Source organism: Neopsephotus bourkii, unplaced genomic scaffold (assembly GCF_033783945.1).
Source record: "Neopsephotus bourkii isolate Nb327-2 ecotype Australia unplaced genomic scaffold, CSIRO-AGI_Nbou_v1 NB_962, whole genome shotgun sequence".
Taxonomy (NCBI): Eukaryota; Metazoa; Chordata; class Aves; order Psittaciformes; family Psittacidae; genus Neopsephotus; species Neopsephotus bourkii.
Genome location: NW_026901456.1, coordinates 6257493 through 6281897, shown reverse-complemented (window position 1 = coordinate 6281897; position 24405 = coordinate 6257493). Strand labels below are relative to the sequence as shown.

Here is a 24405-nt window from a genome sequence, read left to right as displayed (position 1 = left end):
CCAGCAGGAGCAGCAGGAGAGTCCATCCTTTGGGTGCTGCTCGGAGGACTGCTGCTGTTTCTCTGCTCTCTATGGCTACAAATATATCCTTCCAGGGCTAAGCCCTAAATCAGGAAGGCACTTAATGAAGAGCTTTACTTTCAGTTTGTGTTATCATTTCCTTGCTTCGATTTCCTGAAAAGAGATGTCTTCGTAAACCAGGCTTTAGTGTCATTTTGGCCCTTGCATTAGAGTCGTGCTAGCCAGTGGATGTAAGGCAAAATCTACAGCCACGTGTAGACTCTGTGACAAACTGTCAAGCACAAACATGATCAGCATGAAATTTGGGCTGGGGGTGAGGGAGGTTCTGGCAATAAATACCATCTGGTTCAGCAAGTGAGTACCAGATGTCTGTAAGCTTTCAATTCCAGCCAGTAAAGATGGAGCTGAAATAATTAAAATTATATTTCTGCTTGGAAAAGGCAAGAAAAGCGTTTTTAACAATGATTTCCAGAAGTAAAAGGGCAAAAGTCATGCTTTTTGCAAAGTAGAACATGTCCTACTTTAGAGTAGTTATAGATGAATATCCAGGTGAAAAAGAATACACTGCCAAAGGTTGTGTTTAAAGCAGAATTCTCCCTTTTAGGATCACTGCTACACAGCAGTATGGGGAAAACTCAAGTAGCCAGAACAGTTGCATATGCATCTTTCCAACTCATATTGACTAAGATTTGCTTGTCTTCGATTCCCATACCATGTGGTGTAGAGTTGGCAACTGTTTTGCAAATGTTGTCCGTCATTTTCTCTTCTATGAAGAATCCATCTTCTTCAGGAAAAGATGCGATAAGAGTGGGCCTGGTGTAGCTCAAACAACTTCTCTTACACACCAATAGCTTCCTAAGAACAAAATCCTGCTTTTGTCGGGTGGACCACCCGGGCAGGGAGAGCTCAGGAGAGGCAGAAATCCCTGCAGCACTGTCAGGTGTTCCCAGCTCAGTGGCTGTAGAAGGCTAGGAGTCTTGCATGCTCCATCTTCACCACAATGCGAGGTGGCACGTAGTTGGTCCTGGTAAGGCGACAGGCTTCAGGACAGGGTAAACGCAGCATTCTGGGGGGACAAAAAGTGGTGGAGGTAACCAGCCCTGCAAGAAGCATAGGAGCCCCTTCTCTGTGTCTAACTGTTGTGGGAACTGTGTCTAAACCCACCTCTCTTCTGAGACCTGGGTTAATGGAGTAAAATACATCAGTAGGGAGGAGAGACATAGTGCATACTTGCACGCTGAGCAAAGACTTAGAGAGACAGAAATAGACACTGATGAGGCACAAGTGCCCACTTCCCTGGGTAAGCTTCTTTGCTGGGGGTGAAGTACCATTATGGCAAGACAGTGATGAAAGTATGCAAACTGTGAAAACATGATTTAACACTGGGTTCAAAATGTTTTTCTGTTAAGTTTAAATGAAATTTAGTAGTTTCCAGATCCTGTGCATGATGTTTTGAAAGCTTAAAATATGAATCCCATAAATCCAATGAATAACATGGCAGGCGTGGATTTACTAGAGAAGAGAGGAAAAGAACTGAAAGGCCTGTCAATGCTGTCTATATGACTTAAATCTGAACAACATAGCTGTTGAAAGTTTGCTTTTACCAAAACAAGTGTCTATTGCTTTTGAAAATATTGAAGTCTATGGAAAGAAAAATCTTCCATTAAAACCGTTACATCAGTATTGCATTTGTTACTCACAGGTAGCTGGGGAAAATGGGAATTTAGCCTGTTTTGGGGTTTCTGTAACAGGCCATCAAATTAAGTACTTACTTTTCATGGATTTGAAGGGGGTACAAAAAGCTGGCTTTTCTTAGTATGGGAGAAGTGTACCAAGATCTAAATGGAGATACCTTTAATTGCACTGTGTAGTGCCATAGTTTATATATGGCTCCCTTGTATCATCAAGACTGCTTCTGGGGCAAGCTGCAACTCAGTGTTCGTCACCTTATCAGTATTTCTCCTGAGTAAATAAGTAAAAGCTATCTGTAATTTGATTTGTAAGCTAGTGTAGATGTGAGGACAGATAATGAAATAAAATACCCAATGCTGAGGAAAGAGATTTTTTTTTATCCGATAGTGGCTTACTGCTTTAAAACATGAAAGAAGTTCAGGGTCATGGGCAAAAGGAAACCTCTTGCATGAGAAATGGGAATTTCCAGGCTTTTAGGGAGAATGCAGAAAAAGCCAGATTACTTCAAATGATATTCACGTTCCTACATTTTTTCACGCTTTCTAGTTCCTTATCAATCTCAATTTTTTAGCAGTTATTTGATGTTCTAGTTACTCAGTAGTACTCTATTTATAGTGCATATTGTTATTAAATTGTTTTAATGGTCACCCACCCTTGCACATACAGACAAATGCACCCTGCCTGCCCAAACCTGTTGGTATTTTATGACCGGACATGGATAAGGAATCCCAGAAGATTCATGCCCTAAGTGCTGTTAATTAAGCGGATGGATGAGATTTGCAGCTCTTGTAAATGGGCACAACTTCAGTGAAATATTTATTTATATTAGTTCCAGATCTATTCCAATCCTGCTGTGTATTTCTAAGTTCGGAAGAAGGGATTGTGGAAATTTCTGGTATCTTGAGTGAATAGTGGGGCTGTGCAAGGCAGAGCACATCCCAAAGTTCTTATTTTGGGAAAATCCTGAATTACAGACAAAGACCAATTTTCCAGGAGAATTTCAGGGCCAACTATTTTCTCCTGTATGAAATACATGCTAAACAGATGGTACAGAAACAGAAACACCTTGGAGTTTCAACTGTACTGGTCCTCAAGTAGTTCTGGGGAAGGAAAGATGCTTATCAGTCTATAAAAAGATAAGAGATTTCTATTGAAAATAAGCTTTTAAAATATAATCATATGACTTCTGTTTCTTTGCTTATGCAGCTGCCTTGGGATCTGAGCTCCTGGTAAACACATTGGCCTGTTAAAGGACATGATTCAGACTGTCCCAGATCCAGCAGCTCACATCAAGGTTAGTTTCCTGTTTATTGTGAGTCCTCAGAGTCATAAGATTAAAGAATATGTATACATACCGTAGATTTTCTTGCATGTTTATAAATTGTGCTACTGCACAAAACTGGCTCTTTCACTGCTCAATATTAATGTTATTGTCTGAGTCAGTCCTGCAGAGTCTGTTGCTGACACCTGTACTGACATGCTCTGAAGTATGTGGAGATTTTAAGGATAAGTTCTAACATTAAAACCCTTGATGGTCTTTTAATATTTAGTACGCTTGATAAAATACACCCACTTGAAAAATACTAAATTCATGTCCCCAGTTCTGTGCCATGGAAGCCAGTGGCAAACATTAACTTGAATTGGAGAATGAAAATGAGCATAATGCAACAATTCAAAGGCAAACAAGCATCCCTTTGAAAAGATTCAGTGCATCATTTTATATAAATCATAGGAGAATAGATACTGAACTGTGCTATTGCCTTAAAAAACACATTGTCCTGCTACATTTCAGAAGGTGTCATACTGTTTTTCTGTATCGTTACTATTACTTATGTTACTGTGCTTTTCCTATCATTCTTCAGTGAAGATTACGAGCCTGCTAACCTTAGCAGGTGCAGCTAATGTTGTGTTGCTAAGAACAAAGCATTTTGGGATCTTGTACATAAACAGCATCTGAGCCTCACAAAGTGACTGGTTTGGGGGTCACTATTCCTGACTTGCTATTTCATCATCTAGAGATTTTGTTTGGAAACAGTTTCCTGACTGCTTCTAGAAGAACAGTTAATTTTCTTTTGCAAAGTAAAAAGACACTCGTATAGCAATGTCTTAGGTGGGAAGAGCCATCTGATCCTTATATACGAACTGCATGCTTCTCATTCACATGGATTTTGCCATCTGAAGATACTGCTGGTGTAATAAGATTGCTGTAATCAAATAAATAGATCAGCCATGTTAAGTGGGCTGTAAGTGAAAAGTTTGCTTTTTTTCTTTCTGACTGCCTTTTTCTCTATCTTTCTGTCTTTTCTTGAGGTTACATTTTCTCCAATTTCTAATGTTTTTTCATGGAGTTTCTTTTCAGTTGATTTCTATCTACCAGCTCCGTACAGAAAAACTTAATTTTACAACTTATATTTAACTGAAAAAGAAATATTATTTTAAACAACTCATTTTTCCCATGAAAGGGTAGTGAATGAAAGAAGCACTCTGTATCTTCCTGCAACATTTTTGGATTGTGTTTAGATACTAAGATGATTGGCAGCAGTGGGAGAGCTCATACCTTCCCTCTCTCCAAAACCCAGCACTTTCACAGCCTTCTGGTCCTCAGTTGTTTTTGTGGGAAGAGCAGAAAAGCGTACACACTCCCTCCACAAGAAGTCTTTCTTCAAGATGTCTCATCACCTGGATTTCAACCAGTAAGACTTCAAAAAATTGAAGGGGATTTAGTACCTCTTCATGCTGCATGTCTCAGTACCAGAAATAACATTAAGAAGAACTCACTTTCATGCTTTCTGCCAAAACTGGTGTCTGAAGTAGTTGGGGTTTTTAAGCATGGGAGATAGAGTTTGAGAGGGCAGGGCTCGGCAGTGCATCTTATTCCAGCATGTAAAAGAGCCTCATAAAAATCTCTGTAATGCTGTGTTCAAGGGAATTTGCAGAAACCTGTTTTCAGCAGATCATCACACAGAAGTTGCTCTTACATTGCAAAGGGTGTGAGGAAGGCAATTACTTTAATACTGTGTTTGGAATAGGAAAGCTAGACAACTAGACATCAAATCCTTCACGTTTCTATTTATGTCATTAGGGTCCACTTCAGTGTAAACACATTCTTCAGAAAGCCACCATGGATGCTCTGTTCTGGCTTTAAGAGTGAACATAACTGTGGTCTTAAAAATAAGTCATGAAAAAGTATAGTACATAGGATGTGGGAAAGACTATTTGGTGTGATGGCCTTTTCTTTCTTTCGTTGCTGTGGTGATATAGAAGGGACAGACTGGGTTCATTGCAGTCATCCTTGGTATGGTTTTGTTTAATTAACTGTACTGTATCAGGTCATATGGTATTGCTTCTTCTGTTTTCTCAAATAAGCAGACACAGCCTCATTCATGCACACTTAGAGCTGTAACACTGAAGACTGCTTTCTAAGAAGTGTCTGAATTAGTAAGATTTGACGTATTTTAAGATTTCAGTTTTCTGCCTGAACATGTGCAGAAAATTAATGTGAAAGAGACATGAATATGGCAAAATGAATATTCAGAGACATCTTTCTTGCAGAAAGGGTGATTTCATTTGCATTTATGTGAATTTTTATGTGTGCTATATTCTGAAATCAGCCTTTCCCACTATCAGAAGAAAATGTAACCACTCACAGGTTTTGTGTTCCATTCCTGAATGAGAAATTATAATAGCCAAATTTCAACACCCAGGCAGATCCTGTCCAATTTTGGGAAAATGTTTTGAAAGTCTTAATGTGTATGTCCTCATTCCGGTTGGGCAGCTTCATTCCATAGCTACTAAAGATTACACTTTACATTCTTCAGCTTGATTTAAGCATCCATAATTGATACGGTGAACTCGTGTTCCTGTTGCTCCCTAATGTACAGTTTTCACTTTAGTCACAGTCTCACGTTTTGCCCAAGTGTGAAGGAAAGAAACATTTGATGTGGATGAGAAAAAAAAGGACTTTTAGTTCCAGTTCAGCAAAATGTGGGGAATTTTGACCCTCATTTTTGATCAGTTTTACACATTTAGTGCCTGTGAGAGGGCTGATATTAGCAAGACAACTCACATTAATAAAGTTCAGTGTTTGTGAGGTCAGCACCTTAGTTTAGTAAGATTTGCTACTCCTAAGGCTCAAAATAGTGTCATTAGTTTGGATTAGTGGCAAACTGTTAAGAAAAGAAGAGTTAACTTGATTTAAAGCAAGACGAATTAATTCTTGTTATCCAGTATTCCTAATTAAAATGAAGAAATTATTTTGGGGCAGTTTTTTGGTAGTTGAAAGGGCTTGGGTACAAGATGCTCACATTTATACCAAGCTTTGTGTATTCCCTCACTCTTCCAGAATGGGTTTTCTCTAAAGAGTCTGCACACTGGAGAGGAGTTTGTAGACAGGACTTTTCTACCAGCTCTGTCCTCGCCTCTCACCCTGCCCATGCCACTGAAAGGGGATATTGTTTTAATTGGGAGATTAAAAAAAAATTCAATATTAAGCATAATAATAAGAATTTTGTTTATGGTGTCAGGGGATGGGGGTCCTTTTGTCCCTCAAGTTTTCAAACACTGTTTTCATGACAAAGTTGATCTCTATCCTATGTACAGAAAGGATCACTTCTAGAAATGCACCTTTGTATGGGCAAGACTGACGTTTACACAGGTTTTAATGTGTTATTTTTGTTCTGTTACTCATCAAACTAGTTCTTACAACAGCAGTCACAGAAACACTGTGCAAATGCTACCTGAGCTTTGCATGGTTTGTTTTTAGTGATTTATGCTTTGTGAATACTCACTATTCAGTAAGACTTTTAATTTTTTTAAGGGTTAAAAATCTGCTTTCAGCAGCATTACTTGCAAAGATCAAAAGCTTGTGTGATTTTATTTAGCTTTTGCCATCACTGTATGGGGATTCTGTGGAACCATTTCTCAGGAAAATACAAGTTACTGCTATTCCTTTGCCCCTCACTGGAAGAGAAAAAAAGAGTCCAGGCTACAGCTTGTAAGAAATTACTGTGTTTATTAGAAATGGTGTCTAACCTGAAAGATTTGGTCTGTGTATATGTCGATGGTCTGATTTTTCTGTTCCTTCATAATGATTCTGAGATATGGGGAGACTGAAGAGACAGGTGAAAGGTAGCAGCTGAACAGATGCCTTTGCCTTCTGGAAGTTGAAGAACAGGGACACTTTATGTCCCAGAGAGCTTAAGCAAAGAGGACAATTCTCATATAAAATTCTCAAAGGGCATCAAGCACTTTGACCCAAATTCAGCTGGTTTGTATTTGTAAAACCTTATTTGTTCTGTGAATGTAACTAGAGATTGTTTCGTCTGAATCTATAAAATAGGGGTACCAAATCTGAAAGCTATACCTAATATTACAGTGAAGAAAAACCTGGTTTCTCAGAAGAAATAGAAGAATTACTCCATAGCTGTTTCTGAAAACTACTCCTATATTTAGCACTTATGTGCCTGGCCTGTTAATTGGGTGGCATATGCACGTTTCCATGCACAGCATCCTATATTGTCATTGGAAATACTACAAAACCTGATCCTAGAGCTCCTTTGTTGGCCAAAGAGTATGTTGGATTTCAAATTGTGGCAGTTTAAAGATGCTGCTGGATGTACCTAATCTGTTGTGTTATGGTTAATCTGTTTGGTTTTTGTTTTGATTTGTTTTGGTTTATTTTGTGTTTTTTATTTTAACTGGTATTATTCATTAAGGAGCATAGTCTGGGTCTGATATAATCTGTTATTTTTCCTGGAATTGTAGAGCCTCTAAAAAGGATCCAATACTTCATTATGCTGTGAGTTTTGTATGCACAATACAGTCTCTGCCTGAATAGGCAAGGGGGACAAGAAGGGAAGGAGGATAGAATTACTATTATCCACTAGGATAAGGAGGATAAAGCCAGGCTTTTCTTCCCACCTCTTTTTAGAGTCTCGACTAAGCTAGGAGCCTAGACTTTGTGGATTCTTTGCATTGCTAAAGCAGTTCTTTCATTGCTTATAAAATTATATTTGGGCAGCTCAGCTGAGAGTGAGAGCATGGAAATCTAAGCCAAAGATGCAAAGGGCTTTGCCCGAAGTCACATGTGAAGTAAGCTAATGGCAGACACATTGCAGCATAGTTTAGTAGGCGATCCATATGGAGTATGTAATGCTACTGTATGACTGTTTGTCACCACTGGAGTCAATTTGATAACATACTCCCATCCCCTCCAAAAAAAAAATGGAATAACTCCTCCTGATAGTTGTTGGCTAATGAGCCAAACTTCCTACAGCTAGGAACTGGTGATCAACCCATGGACGTATTGCCTGCAAAGGCCTTTGGGCATGAGAAAGTGCCTTTAGCACCAGTGCACAGAGGTGAACAAGCTACTGTGAGTTATCTGGGCTGCAAACTTGCTGCCTGACAGCTGCTCTGGTATAACTGCTGCATGCAGGCTGTCATCTCATGAGTTACAAATGTCCCTCGGTGACAGATGTGAAAAGCATCAGTATCAGCAGTCCCCAAAGCTGAATAGCTGTAAGTCCCATCCCCTTTGCTTACCCCTCACTGTGTACTTCATTCATTATTCTGGCAAAACTTTAAAAGCTCTTCCTCTGCTTTTGTACTGACAGGGTAACACCACTGTTTCAATTTCTTACTAATTATGCTAGCTGAATCATAGTTGCTAAGTCTTGTTTGAATGATAGCCATGCTTTACTCTGGGTTCCTCATAAAATAAATGAATTGAGTTTATCACGAATGTGGCTGACACTCCTCCACGCTAGCATTCATGCACCACGGCCCCGACCCAGCAGGCTTAAAAATCTGATGCATTATTTCCATCCCCTGTCAGCATACATCAGTTACCTGTAACAATGCCAGAATCACTACTGTATTTGAATGATAGAATCTCCTGATAAGCAGAACTTGTGATTTACTTTTTAGAAATTTAGAATTCTGGACTGCAACAAAATGATTGTCATGGAGTTTATATAAGTAAAGGGCTTTTTTTTTTCCTTTTCTCTTGAACATTACCTCTTCTCTCTGCCTAAGCAAATACCTCCTTGCTAAAGGAAAAGAGAGATAATGGTTTCTGTGTACTATAATTAATGAACTTTCAGCAATTCGGAGCAAATCCAAGATTGCTGCCAACAGCCAGATGGAAAACAGTGTTAATGACATGTTCAAAGAAAAGTATGTTGTTTTGATAGGGGATGGTTTAGAGACTTTAATCTCTATTGTTCTGGGGACTAATGGCATGGATAATTCCTTAAGTGAAGCCATTTTTAAACAAAAGTTATCTTTTTCCATAAGCAGGAAAGAACAAACTAAAGAGTACCAAATGCATTTTCAATGCTTCGGCTGATATATATGCTTTATGCTAACCCTTTGTTATGTGGAGTCAGATGTGTTTAAATCTAATTTCTGCAGTCTGCCAGATCATTAAAAGTCTGGATATTACTACTGCTGATGGGTATAAATCAAAAAATTGGTGGTCATGGAAACTAGAGCCAGAGTGGCAAGATGAGGGTGGGGAGAAGTTACAAAAAGTTGGGAAGAACAGGCAAGACAGACAGGTACAGAACAATGAGTTAGGTTTTAGAGAAACTGCAAAATATGATTCCTTCATTTCCTCTTCCTCTGCTAAAGAGTCTGGGTTGGGACTGAGGGCTACCAGATTTCAGGCTTGTTTTGCTGCCTGTAAATCTCTCAAGCCACTGCCAAAGTAGGTGGTCCTTAAGTCCTGGCTATCCCAATAGACAGGGCCAGCAGCTCCATGTGTCTGTGTCCATGCTTCATTACATGCCTCCAAGGCCCTGCCTTTTGCATGTGGCCACAGTGAGAGTGATGAAGGGAAGGGGTGCAAGAAAGTCTTCCTTGGGAGCTCCACCAGTGCGGTACTTCGACAGCCTTGGGACTCTGAGAGGCTGTAATGGCAGTTGCCTCCTTCTTTGACAAGTGGTTACAGAAACAACCTGCCCAGGAATATCCTCAAACAGATCTACAGTGCGAATGCTAAAGATGTGTAGAGATTATCTCCCAGTGAGTCAGAGATTACTGTTTAATGTGCATTTTCATTTTCCCTTGATCTGGTTACAAATATCCCAAACAATGGGTCATGTTTAACCTTTCTTGAGACATTATTCCCTATGACTCATTATTGTGAAGAATCTTTTCATATTCAGCCACCCTGCTCCCCCCTTTAACCAGCTTTTTTTTATCTGCTTTGTACAGATCCAAATTCCTTAATTTCACAGTACTTTTGTTCCTCCTCACCTTCCTGAAAAGGGAGATTTATAGAGAGAGCTCACAGGAGGTTGCCAAGCATCCTACAGCCTGTCCTCATTAGTTCTGGTCACAGTCTGTTTCAGGTGATGGGGGCCAGGCAGCCTTCCCCACCTCAGTGCTGTAGCTGCATTCAGCCGTGCCTTTAGCTGTACTTGTTGCCTGGTCATGAATCACCACATTGTTATCCTTCTGATAATGCCTTCTAGAGCTAAAAGGCATACTCCAGGGGCTCTTGTTCCAGTAGACTACAGACAGGGAGAGAGGCTTCTCCAGGGCTTGGTGTGTGTTTTGTGTGCTTCAAAAGGGATCTCTTACCTCTCTCGCTCTTCCTCCCTTGCCTACCCCCTTCCACTCCCCCCATTAAAAATCTCATATCAAATACTTGTACTGACAATCTATCCCCTTAAATCTGAAATCTTATTTCATTATTTCCAGCCCATGTTCTAGTCTCTTCAAGTCCCTTTTGGATTATTTCACCAATCCCATTGGTGTCTCAAAGTTGACTTTAGGGTGTAATATCTTTTGCTGATGTGTTGTTTAATCCCCTTCTTTAGATTTTTAATACAGACGTTACCTCATAAAGTTGTGGGCATTTGATTAGATACTTTCCACAAACTTGCTGTTTTATCATTTGCTGTAAATCTTTGCCCGTTATTCTGTAGGACATTTTCAGACTCTTAGTCTTCTTTCCCAAGACAATTCCAGTTCCTGTTGTGAAAAATATTTCTTCTTTGGCTCAAGTCAGTAGCTAATATTTGGGTACTTCCAGGCATGTTTTATTAGAAAAGGAAACTGATCCTATACCATATGTATGTTCTTGGTGCAATTTTGTTTATCAGAAAGTTCATCCTGTCCTTTTTTGTCCTAGAAGAACAAAAGGACGACAGGACCACTGCTGTTCCCCTAAATTCCCACATCTGACTTACTAGCAAGCTCTGTTCCCAATAGGCTCTACAGTGTGCTCCATTTACTAGCAGGGCATTCTCTGAAATGCAGTTTTTTTGATGCCTAATAGCCTGCAAAACCCGAGTGTTACTTCCATATTTACCACATGGCTGAATTCAATGTGGTTGAGTTTTACTGTATTACATCCCTAGGCCAGTACTTCTGTTGCTTCTAGTGCTTTTTTTGTGACATGAAAGGGATCAATTTATTCTGCTGCTGAGGCCTGCAAAGAGCATTTGGCATGTGCCTTGTATGTTCCATATATATATGTGATTACCTACCAAATAGAAACTTGATGGCAGTCATTATCACGTCCTTGCAGAGCAGTAAAGGTTTGGTAGGATACTGTAACCTCCTGATTCAAATTCAGCAAAGTAGCATTCAAAAGGAGGTAGATAATTCTGCAATGTGCTGTGAGCCTTCCAGGGTGAGCTGACATAATTATTTGTCCATACTGCCTTGGTCATATATAGAGATTTTCCAAGAACCCAGAAACCTGGCATGTCAGGGCTGTGAATAATGCAGGAGGAATCCTGCAAACGTGAGAAATCCTGTGTCCAGCATGGCCAGCCTGTGGGCCGAGCGCTGCCTGCGCTTCTTGGGTAGGTGTCAGAAGGAGCAGTGCGCTATGTTGGCTTAAATCAATGGCAGTCTCACTGCAGCAAGAAATATAAACATGCACCAAACGTTGTTGCTGCTGTCCTTAAGAGAACAGCTGGGAATAGGAAAGAAAGCTTTGTGCAACCCTTTTGACCTCTGTTTTTTTATGTTTTCTGCTCTGCCATGAGGCCTGGCGTTGTGAATGGTAACGCTTGCTTCATGACATACGGGGAGGAAAAATAGGATAAAGTGGTATAACATTAAAATGGAAGATTTTAATGGGAGAGCCTGAGGATATGCTGGATGAAACACCTAACTTAACTTTACATGCTTTTTGGTTGGTTTCAAGTTTAAGCAGTTTCTGGGTCCCCTGTTTAAAAAATAGGGGAGACCTATACTGGGAAGGGGCGAATTGTCCTTGGCAAGCACCAGTATCTTTCCACTGCTTACATGGGGACTCAGAGTCCATTAAACACAGGGGGACTTGTAGGTAGCTCTTCATTATAAGGGCTGAATCCTGTCTACATGCCATATCTTCAATATGTAACAGAGGACTAGGGGTACATCCAGGCTTTTTCAGAATAATCCAGCTCCAAATCCAAAAGGAATACAATCACATCAAGATGACATTTTACACAAGTGTAGTAATCCTTTGGAATGCAGGGAGCAGATGGCAGGCCATGCAGGAGCAGCCGTGCCCCAGACCTGAGTTAATATCTCTGGATGGCAGGATGGGACAGAGGTTTTTGTGGTAGAACCACAGGTGATGTCTGAAGACACTTGGGACACAGTCCGTGCTTCCTTGTTGACAGGAGATGGTCTAAGCTGCCTTCCTCCCAGCCTCCAAGCTTCCTTGCAAAGGAACCTGCTTAGGTGAGCAGGTGGTTCCTGTAGGACTCCTCTATGGAGATCTGGGGAGAAGGGCTACAGAGCACAGCGTGCTGCATGGCACAGACCCAGCTGGCACACGTATCCAGGTGTGGGACAGCAGAGATTCCCTGCCCAACATTTAGACTAAGAGTCCCTCAAAATGAACACAGAATGACCAAAAAAGGTTTAAAACTTAAGTAGAGGCCATCTGAGAATTCAGATTCATTCAGTTAAGGGAAGCCACTTATTCCTCAGTTATAGGTTCAGAAAATCTTTCCAGTTCTGTCTGAGTTGTCCCAGACCAGCAGCCAGTCGGCTAATAGCATGTCCGCCATTGCAGAGAAGTTATTAACTTGGACAGAGGAAAATATACTTTCAGTTATTACATACTAAAAAAGCACAAACTAAACAAATTTAGGCAACAGAAGCAATTATATCATTAAGCATTTAACTACAAGATTGATTTTTAAATTGCTAATAATTCAAACCAAAACATGCACAAAAAGAGGAAGGGGGAGAAAGGTAATTGAAACAATTGAATCTAATCAGTGCCTCAGTTCAAATGCATAGCTATAAATGTCAAAACACGTAAGATCTCATGCAAGAACAGAAGTGGAACCAGAATGGATGAGCATTCCTCACTTGACCAGATTCTTCTAATTGGGAGGAAGTTAAACACATGGAGCAGGGAAAGTTTCTGAGCTGGGTTACCTCCAGAGCTCCCTTTAGATACTAGTCTATGTTCCTGAACAGCCTTTCAGAGTCCACAGGAAGCAGGGAACTGAGGCACAGATTGCAGGCTCGGCCTCATGCTTGCATGAGCCCTTCCACATTCTGCTGCTGTTGCTTGCAAAGGAGGGTAAGCTGGGTCCTTACTGAATCAAGAGAGGGCTGCTGTGGAGGAATGGAGAGGCTCCTGTCCTCATTTAAAAAAAAGCCCTGTTTTCTGTTGCTCTTCAAATTGCTGGGGAAGAAAGGGAGAGACTGTCCTGGTGGGTTTGATGAAGCTCAGTGCTGCTGGAGCAGGGTGGGACATTCTCTCGATGGCAGGGCTGTATTTGTTTCCATGGTTTAGGGTAGGGCTGATCCCTTTAAAAAGTGTAAATCTTAATCAAATAAAACTGGTGTGCTGCCATATTTACCCAGTCTCACTGGTTGTCCTACATCATGTTTTAGCATATAAGTTACATGACAGAGTTATCCAGGGGTTGCCAGCTGACACAGAAACAAGCCCTCGTGTTAAATTGCCTGCAGATGTCCTCTTCCAACTCCTGTAAGGAACTTCTACCAGTTTTCTCTCTCTCTTTTTTTTTTTTTTTTTTTTTGGTTAAATAAAAGCAGCAGAAGAGGGGGAAAACAATCTCAGTTGAATCTCTGTGCTGGTGCCTCTGTTTGCAGGACAGGAAGCCTTAAGAAGACAATGCAGTTTATAGGCAAGTGCATCAAAAACCCCTGTAAGGATTTCCATGAACTTTAGTGGACCAAATGACTCGTGGTTATTTTTAAGATTGGAGCTGACAGAATAATGCCAAGTCTAATGCTGCCAAGGTGGGCTTTTCATTCAGGCCTGACGAGGTGAGAAGATCTTTATGTTCTGTTGGCTGTAATTTATTTGATATTATTGTGTATGGATGCATGGCTTAGAGGTTTGACTAGGCACCCCTTTTGGTTTGATATTTATTTTGATACTGAACTAAAGGAATCAGGATTTTATCTGACAGACTTAAACTCTTGTTCTGCTGGGCAGAAATCTCCAAGTAAAAGTGTGACATTCTTGAAAACATTCACTGTTTTCATTTACATAATTAGGAACTTTTGTTTTGCTTTTGTTTTCATTGTATGAGCTTACTGAAGTTTGTGAACTTTTTGCCTGGCTGTTTCCCTTGGTTGGGGAAATCACAGAATGCTGTTGTTTTTTTTTCCTGGCTGGAGGAGTATGGGCTATTTATACGTAGTTTTAAAATACGCTTTCTGTGAGTGCTTCCATTGCTCTTTGCAGTGTGATATTTCTGGATGATCAGTCTAGCCAAAAGCAATTGCAAAAGGTTAGTGAAGAGCTCCCACTTAGACACCTACATGAAATATCGGCCCTTCAGAAGTTGTGAGTGCCAAACAACTCCCACTTAGAACAATGGAAGCCAGGGCGTGCTGACAGCTTCTGAAAATCTGGCCTCACACGGCTTCAAAAAAGATTGATTAGCAAGTCTAGCAAACTGTGTTTTTTCTGTACTTGCTTAGCTCTGCATTTGAAGTGTTCTCAGCAGTTGCAGGTGATGCTCTAAGAGGAAGGTTCCTCCTGGGAAGGTGGAGGTCCAGGTGGGTCAGGTAGGCAGGTAGCGAGGTGGGCAAACAGCTTTTTTGCCAGGTTTGCTTCAGGAGAGCTTTGGCCTGGAGTGTTGAACTTTGCTAGGCAGGTAGAAGGAAAGCCCTGGAGAGCTACCTCTGTAACTCTTCCGCTTGGGTCTTTTTTCGGTAAGAAAACAAAAGCAGTTTTCCCATTTGTCTTAAACTGCTTTGGAAGTGACATAAACAAAACCAGAAAAGGCCACTCTGACATTACTGAAATAGGGATGTCCAGATGGGAAATTATAGTAATACAATTCTTGCATTCAAACTTCACGTCCTATGTAAATGTGTGGGCAAAGGAGATAAATTTGCTCTCTGGAGCTACACATGCGCTTCTTTTGGTTAAGCCTGAAAAACTTTTCTCTCCCCCCCCCTTGTGCTGATGGACTGAAGTCTGCAGGAAGAGCAGAATTAGCAATTAATGATTTGGGAGCTTTATTTCTGAACTAAGTTATTTTTGTGCCTTTCTGAAACTTTTTTTTTTTTAATTCTATCACACATCACAAGCCACCTTTTTTCAGTAAAGCAGACCTTTCAAATACAAGAACAATAGGACTGTGCTAAAATGAGGAGAGATTAATTCTGAATATCAAATAATGGGTTTTGGTTATTGTTGCTTTTTAAACATGGTAAACAGGTTGGGGACCAGTATGCTTGCAAATGGGCTTTCCAGTGGTAATCCGTATTCTTTTGAAAAGCTAATAAAAGTGGTGTATGAAAGAAATTCCTGGGGCACTGCAGAACTCACCCTCCTAGGGAGAGAGCCAGATGTACTGGTTAATAACCTAGCAAGCACTCGAAGCCAGGGCAGTAACCACTTGGTATCACCTAAGCCAGACGTTCTGTGCTGGTGCGAGGCAATATCGCATACTGGTCACATTCTCAGCAGAGAGCTGTAAGACATGTGCAATCTTATTAAAGGAAGGAAAAAAAAGAAAGGAAAAGAAAAGAAAAGGAGGGGACAGGCAGAAGGAGAGGGAGACAATGTGTCTGTCCTGAGAAGCAGCAAAGTAGCAGACACACTCCTCCACATGTGCATTAGTCTGTCAGCCTGGATTCTGTTATCCAGATGTTGGGACTGATCCTATGGCAAGGACCATGAAGGAGAAGGCTTTTAAAAGAAATCATATTTCAGTGGTGAAATTAACGTTACCAGATTTTTCAAATGCAATCACTAGTGTAATTTTTCAGAATGCTTTAGTAAAATAACAAGCTCTAGATGTAATGCTTTTTACAGGCTTCTTTGGCAGTGCCTCTTCCACACACAAGCGTACATGTGCAAAACTTGTCAATTGCTTTTAGAACCAAGATGCCTTAGAGTAAACAGCACATTAAATTTGATCTTAAACCAGTCCTACTGAGCTGAAAATTGTTTGTGGAGGGGATCCCGAAGTCCAATGGTGACTTTCTGAAGGCACCACTCCTTTGCATCAAACCCTGAGAGATCTTTAGAAATCACATCAGAATTGTGCTTGTGCATAATAAAAGCATATATATTTGCAGTGGCAATCAGAGTACATCAGCATCAAATAAGAATTTTTAAAAATCCTAAATTTACTTTCCTAGGCACAGCAGAAAAATAAATTACTTATGGCATTTATGGTATATTTGTAACTTGAAACTGATGGCTTCATGTTACTGGGCATAACGTGTGCGGCATATAAACAAACACTGCACAAAAAGACAAGTCCCAGCTTTGTCTTTCTGACACTTTGCCTCTGTGACCGGGATCCCACAATGAACGCCACATGTGTGTTTCTGCTGAGCTCGTGTTTACGTTGGGCTTGGCTGAGCCCTGTACTGATCTTGCCTGCACATGGCAGGATCAGGGTGTCCGATGAGAAACTGGGGTGCAGTGATAGGAGGCACTGTGCATGCCTGGCCAGCCATGGTCATCACAAGGGGAAAGGCAGAGCATCTGTGAGCAAACATTTATTTGTATGTTTTAAACAATGTGGTTGTTGTTCTTCCTTGGAAATGTTTCATGAAGCCTCAGGAGTGCAACATTTACATAAAAAGATGGTGATACACAAATGTTACTAAACCTCATATTCATGACTGATAAGGAGTCCCTTTTTTCAGCTGTAACAGAAAGCAGAATGTGGGTATGTGAAAACTTGAAGCGTGGATTTGTGATTATGTTGCAAATAGAAACAAGGCAATTTTGTATCAATATTAGTACAGCGCACTTTGGAAGCAGTCTGGATGGTTTCATACATAATTATAGGTTCAGTGAAATAGTAAATTTATGGAGACAGTTGGTGTGTCTTTTCCCATGTTGGAGTAGTATCAGCTGAGTAGGTCTTGCGAGAAATCTCAGTTTGTAGTTTTGGTAAAAGCCAGACTCACAGATGTAGATTTCTTTGTGGCGTTTCACCATTGGATAGTATCTTGACTCTGCTGTGAATCTCAAAAGTTAGAGGACCTCTGGAGCTCATTCTTTCATCTGTCACACAAAGTACATGGGGAGGTGCAGCACCACTTAACCGGGGTGAAAAGAAATAATATTTTCCTTCCTGATACAGGCAGGGTGTAGCTCTGAGTACCCAGCAGAGATAACCAACCCAGGCACGGACGGGCCAGCTGTGGTGCTGCCCACAGCAGAGGCACGCTGCTGTGATGCTGCCAGCTCGCTAGCTCACCCTGCTCGGCAGTCACACTCTGCATTCAGCAACCCCTCTTGCCCTGGGACAGGGGAAGACGGGGCCCATGGCTGCCAGCCCCTTCCCTGCAGGTCCTTGAGGAGCCAAGTGCTATCTCAGACACCCGTTAACCTCACAGTCTGCCCTGGCATTGAGCACATGCTTCAGATGGGGTGGGTTTAGAGCTGCTGGAGCTCCATGGGTGAGAGTTTTCCAGGCTAAGCAGCCTGTCATTGCACACTGCAGTTTGTCAGAGTGAGAGCCTTGGAGCCAGCAGGGTGTGATTCATCCATCCCAGCAAGGTCTCTGAGGCAATCTGACATTATTCGGACTGATATCATTAATTAATGAGGGCTGAATGTTATTCTTAGACACTGGATTGAGTATTGGGTAGAGAAGCCTATGAAAGGGCTCTTTGATTTTGGAAAATTCCTATGGCACTGTCAAATTTGCTAACAAGATTAAATCATCTGCCAACTTTCCAAGTTAAGGAGCACATCCCTTCTGGAGGTTTGACTGTGTCTCCTCAGTGCCTTACTGGGATCAAGGGATTATTTGATTTATATTAATGCCAAACAAAAGTGACATACAGCCTTCAAAAAACAGTCATATTAAATCTATCAGGCGGGCTTTGGAGAAAGCATTTTTCTATGTTTGCTCAGCACAGATTTGATCCTCCCCCACCTTTGTTTGGCTGTGGTTGGTTTAATGTCCAAGGTGGAAGGGAGCCAAAGCCCAGAGCTTTTGTACAGATTGGTCACTAACACCAGGTTGTGTGCCTGGGCTCTGCCCTGGCCTGGGGTGACCCACAGCCCCTGCAGCAGGAGTGAGGACCTGTTCATGCAGCTGTGCCTATCTCAGACTCCAGATTTAATGAGGTTTGGGTCTGGTCTTGGAAAACATCAGGGTGCTCTCCAAAGCACTTGGGTCCTGGGGCTGGCGCTGCTCTTCCCTCCTCCCGACACTTCCTCCCTGGAGCTGCTGCTTGCCCTGGTGTCGGCAGGCCACCCTCTTCACGGACCTTGCAGGTGTCCAGAATTAGCCAAGCCTTTGCGGGCCTCTGGCGGCAGATATATAAATATAATGCTGTCATTCAAAACCCCAGCTCCGGCAGGGCTGGGAGCGCAGGAAGCGCGTGCACATGTGGGCCGGCCGGCATTCACACATGGATCCCATTGCAGCCTTAATAACACTGTGGTGGGGGGAAAAGGGCGAGGGTGCTGCCAGCAGGTCAGCTCCCCTGGGTTCGTCTGTCTCCAGGCAGCTCTTGGTTTTCATGTAAACAGAGAGGTGCCCAAGCATGGCTGGTGCCTCCATTTGCTCTCACTGGTGTGGTTCTCGGGCAAGGAAGTGGCATGCATGGCTAGCTGGTCTGGACTCCAGTGTGGTTGAATTAATGTGCGTGTTACCTGAGGTAGGTAGGCGCTTTTGGGATTATACATAGTGACAGTAATGATGTCACCAAGTGTTCATCTGCATTGTGGGTCAGATTTGTCTGCAATATGTGTACATGTGTGCACACACACACAGACAGAGCTCACACACACAGCTGGGAGCATATCAGCAGCCACCTTATCTGAATAAAGTGTTGGGGGGGGGGAAGTCTCTTATAGATTGTGCTAATTATAAAGAGGTTTGCTGTGGTGCCATGCGTTCAGCAGCAGAAGACCAGGTTATTTGAATTCTCCATTTGGTCTCATGTGGCTTGTGTTCATGAACCAGGATGTAATCTGTAACTCTGGCTGCTGGAGTGATGCTTTTTTAGGGGATGTGTGTGAGAGTTGCTTTAGATATCTGCACTAGAGGCGCCCTTAAAGCATTTTGCTTCTGTTCCAGGATCAACAGACGAGGTGCTGGAACAAACTGATAAATTAAATAGCAGCAAGTTACCCAGACCTGATGGTATTAATCCAGAAGTTGTGAAAGGCCTGAAGAATGATGTGCTTGAGCTGCTCACAACGGAAAAGTAGGAACTCAGGGGAAGCAGGGAACTTAGGAGTGACAGTCTTTGTACTTTTAAAAACAAACACAAGCACCTCCAAGCCTTACTGCAGGGCAAAAGTAACACCTACCTTGTTGCAATAATAAATAATGGCAAAGTTATAATTACACCTCCTACATCAGTGATTTGAAAGAGATGAAGTGGGATGTATTTTCTAAAGGAAAATTAGAAGACACCATTGTACCACAATTTTTAGAATGCACAAAAAAATCAGATTTGGAAGAACAGGTTAATTAAAAAAGAAAAAAAGCTGGAGGAGTTTTCTTGTCAAGGGAAAAAGTGACATTCAGTCACCCATTAAAAATGGATAGGAAAGAGAAAATAAGAAAATAATAGTAAATATTCAGTTTTCAGCCTGACACCCCAGATCAGCAACAGGGTGTCTGTCTGAAAATGTATCCTAAATCTGGCATTGTTTAATACATTTAGTAATGAGCTGGAAAACAGGAAGTGAGGCCCCAATCAGATTAGAGATGATATTTATGTTCGTGTGTTTTTTAGGTTATTCAAGACAAGCCTAAGGAAATATGGAATGTTTCACCAAGCCAAGTGGAAAATACTGTGCTATGACAAACTGATATGAAAATGCATATGAAAAAGTAATGTAGGTAGGGAAAAAACGTATGCCATTGACTAGCACTGTGATTAAATATACTGATTACCACTTTTGAGACACACTGCATTAATCTTCTTCCATGCTGAAAATTGGCCTCCTACTCTTTGCTTATCAGTTTCTAATTTCTGCTGAAATATGAACCTGCATCCTATGACAACTGTTACTCTTTGATAACTTTCTTAAAGTTACTCTGGAGAAAGTTCTGAGCTCTGGTACATTTGTATTCTGTGTAGACTAAGAAGTGATCCGTGTGGTGCAGTGGCTGACAAATGCCAGTGATGGTAATTAATACCATAATCAGCTGTTGATGCTACTATGATGGGCCTCTGCTCTTGTGACTGACCATGGTGGCTGGGGTTGATACAGGATTAACGTGTGTCCTGGTACTGCTTCTCCACAGAACATCCTTAGTGCTGCTGCTGTTGGGTTTGGTAGAGGATTTGATATCTGTATTTTTTTTCCGATACCTGTCGAAAGCATTTTTAGCTGGCTCATGTTTACTGTCTCTTGCAGAATAAAATGTTAATTTTTCAAATTCCATTAAAAGAAATGAGAGAAATTCAGTGATTTCAGGAATAGGGAAATGGAATATGAAAAAGAAATACAGAAGAGTTGGTGCTTACTGACATCCTAGAAACCCTCTCTATAACTCTTCCCTGGCCAAGGAAATCTCACTTGTTCTGAGGCCCCTACAAATATTGCTGAGTGATGTCCTTGGGAAAATGTTTTTAGTGAGGCTCAAGGTTGTCTGTGGCCCCTTCAAGATGTTTTATTATTCTGTGAATTTTCTACTCGGGCATCATGTCTGCATTTGTGTGAGGATTAGGCACTGTAAAGGGACTGTGGGTCCTGGTGGCTCATGGCCCATTTTGCCCAGGAGAACAGTACGGAGCAGGAGGAAGCTGGGTAAGCATTCTCCCCATAATGCCCTTCAGGCATGGCCTCAAATGTTCACTTGCAAGATGAGAGAATACATTGGTCTCTGTCCTCCAGGAAGCATTCTCCTTTCCAGAGGAGACTGCCAAGGTTAATAGCTGTGCATGGGTGTAACCTGAGGTGTGGTCAATGTCTTATGTTTTGGGACCTGGATTAAAACCACCACTAAATAACCACCTGTCTGGTAATGACGACTTCTGGTTGTTCCTGAGCTGAGCTGGATTTAAGATGGAAATGTGGATGACCCAGTTTCTATTTACAGTTTCCCTAGCTCTCCCATGCTCCCAGACATATCTTGAATTGGGGAACTACATAAAGCTGTTGCCACATACCTCTTTCAGAGTTTCCATTAGTATCAGTTCATGCAAACCTTGCCAAGGTTCAGTTCTCGCTTATGTCAGTAAGATCCCAGTGCTCTTTGAGTTGCCTTAGATCAGGGAGCTGGTGTGGCTGGCACTGTTTGCCCAGTACCATGCATTCTGCAGGAAGTGTTTCTGCCTTACCATCTTCCATTATTTCTATCTTCCTGATGTCCTGTATGTATAGTCTATGAAATCCTCCTCTGATGTGCATACCATGTCTTCATTACTTTACGTCACTAGGGTCAAAATTCATCTCACCTAACTTTACTTGCCTGAAAGCTAGACCTTTCTTCAGAGCTAATGAAAATAGAGGCATATCCTGAGGGTATTTAATCCCATTTTAAAATAGGAGCCTTGGCAAATATTTAGTCTAGATGTCAAACTTTTGGATAGGTAATGTAAGTAATTTTGCTAAAGGATTTGCATACATTGCTGCTTTTTGATTCTGCAGTGAAATGGTGCATTCACAGGCTTGAAAATCTCCTGAAACTTAAAATAAAAATCATGCACCAGCTTTATAATAATGGATCAGATGAAAAAAAAGTTCTACCAAATATGTTTCAAACTGCTATCTTGGGTAGTTCTAGTACCCAGTTAAAGGCATCAGAGGTACAGGGATTAGCAATTTGGATTTTTTTATAGTTTCTTTTGGGGGTGGGAGGGCAAAAGTGGTTCATGGCCTCATAAGATTGTGACTTTTTGGACGTTTCATAATTCACTTTTGTTGTTAGTTTTTATTTCACAGAGTTGCACATAATTTAAAGAGTATATTTAATCCTATCTCTTTAGGAGTATGGTGAAATATTTTGCCTGATTGCTTTGTGTCTGCTTGGCTCTGCCTAAAAATTAAACACATGCTAATCTTTATTTTTCCCTGCCTCAGTAAGAGGTTCTTTTAAAACAGGTTTAGACTGACAACCTGTCCTGGGTTCAGCAGTAGCAGTCATTTTTCTCTTTCTTAGTAGCTGGTGCAGTGCTGTGTTTTTGACTTTCGGCCTGGGAACAACACTGATAACACCAATGTTTTTAGATGCTGCTGCTGCTCAGTAATGTTTACTTGACCAAGGACTTTCTGAGTCTCATGCTCTGCCAGGGAGGAGGGGAAGCTGGGAGGAAGCAGAGACAGGACACCTGACCCAAACTGACCAAAGAGGTATTCCATACCACAGCACGTCATGCCCACCATATAAACTGGGGGCAGTTACCCAGAAGGTTTAGATCACTGCTCGAGTCAGGCTGGATATTGGTTGGCAGGTGGTGAATGGCTGTATTCTCTTCCCTTGTTATTTCCCTTATCATTACTATTATTGGTGGTAGCAGCAGCGGTTTGTGTTATACCTTAGTTACTGGAATATTCTTATCTCAACCCATGGGAGTTACATTCTTTCTATTCTCCTCTCCACCCCTCCGGGAGCAGGGGGGAGGAAGAAGGGGGGAACTGAGTGAGCGGCTGCATGACTGAGTTGGCAACTGGGCTTAAACCATGACACGACCCTATTACCCTAGTTGATACTATCATTCCTAGCTAGGATCCCAGTGCCTCTGGCAGATTTTCACTTACACTGGCAAGGAAGCACAGCATTCCTGGCTATCTGCACCATACAGTAAATCACAGAATGCTTGAGAACCACAGAATGCTTAGAGGCTGGAAGGGACCGCAGGAGGTCATCTAGTCCAACCTGCAGCTTCTAGCATGAAGGAGTCCTGTGCACTTTTCAAATGATTTTTGTAGGAGTCACTTCAGTCATCACTGAGGTGGAGCCAGTGCTGGGGTAAGACACAGCAACCATTCAGTGGTAACCGGAGTTACCACTGCAGCACTTGTGAAAAACTGGGGACCGTTTTGCAAAATATCAGTATTTTTTATGACGTCAGTCATGGGAGACCAGGTCCTCAGTACAAAAATTGATGTTTTGGCTTTGCTGGTGTTTGCAGAGTTGCCATGATTTCTACCCGTGGTAAACCTGGCCCTGTCTGTGCACTTTTCACTCTCCAAAGCCTTGATTATACAAAAGCCACTTCTCTGTGATTTCCCACTTTCTAAGTCTTGAAGCAGCAGCTGTCAGAGGAAGTGTCCAGCATCATCCAGAGGGGACACCAGCACTGCCCTTCCGTGCTCCTCCTGCTTGTTGACCTCCCTAATCCCTTTGCAGAGCAATAAACTATGGTGCAGGCCCTGCACCCTTCTCACTTCAGGGTGGTGGCAAGTAAAAACAGCCTGATCCTTGCTTTATCCTTATAGCCAGCACCAGGTGGAGGTAACCGCCTAGGTGGCCTGTGTTTGTTGGTCATCTGATAGGTGCAGCAGTTCTGCCAGTCGCTTGCTCAATCTGAAGGGTAGCATGAAGTCCCCCTCTGCTACAGTCTCCTGCTCTGCAGTGGGAAGATAGCATCGTACCAGCAACAGAGGAGGCAGCAGTATTTTCCCACTCCACTCATCCGTAATGAGGGTAAATTGGTGAAATAACACAGGCGAAGAGCCACAAAGTGAATATGTAAGTTAAAACCAAGCAAACACCAGGTAAAATTCCTGAGGTAAACAATACAAGTCCATCTCAGATGCCTAAAGCTAGATATGGTAGCTTTCTGCCATCACTTCAGTCAAATAAAATTAGAGATTTTCTCTATGAGAAGTTTTAAAAGGAAATTATCTTCTCATGCAGTCAAAAGCCCCTCTTAAAATCTGTGGGGTGCTTGCTTCACTCAGAGCTGTAGGATGTGTCCTAGCATGCATGGCCCTTGCAAGTGCAGCACCCTTTGTCAAAGGGAAATCTCACACTGAAGAAATGAAACAGTAGCTCCAAAATAATGGGTTTTGTCATTAAGATATGCAGATTCTCATGATCTTAAGAGTACATGCCTTAACTAGAGGCTCTCAAGACAGGTTTAATGTGAACCCTGGGATCCGGTAGTGCAGGACTTCCCATGGCATCAGCTGGGCTTTTCTGAAAAATATGGTAAAAGTGAGGGCCATGACGTTATGGGTGGAGCTGTGAGGGAGAAAGCATGTGCCTGACAGCATTTTTTCCAGGGAACTGGGCAGTGGTCTTGTGATTTCAGATGCTTTACTAGGTATGGCTGGTGATCATGATGAACAAACCA

General features: G+C 41.9%; 1 protein-coding gene across 2 annotated transcripts in view; it reads left to right on the top strand.

The window, feature by feature from the left end:
- Nucleotides 1-2919: 2919 nt before the first annotated feature.
- Nucleotides 2920-24405, top strand: part of ERG (ETS transcription factor ERG) — a 107494-nt gene continuing 86008 nt past the window's right edge. For both annotated transcript variants that reach the window (XM_061359170.1, XM_061359168.1), the window contains exon 1: nucleotides 2920-3007. In XM_061359170.1, the coding sequence (XP_061215154.1) occupies nucleotides 2969-3007 (39 nt within the window). In that variant the 5' untranslated portion in view covers nucleotides 2920-2968. The remainder of the gene's footprint in view (nucleotides 3008-24405) is intronic.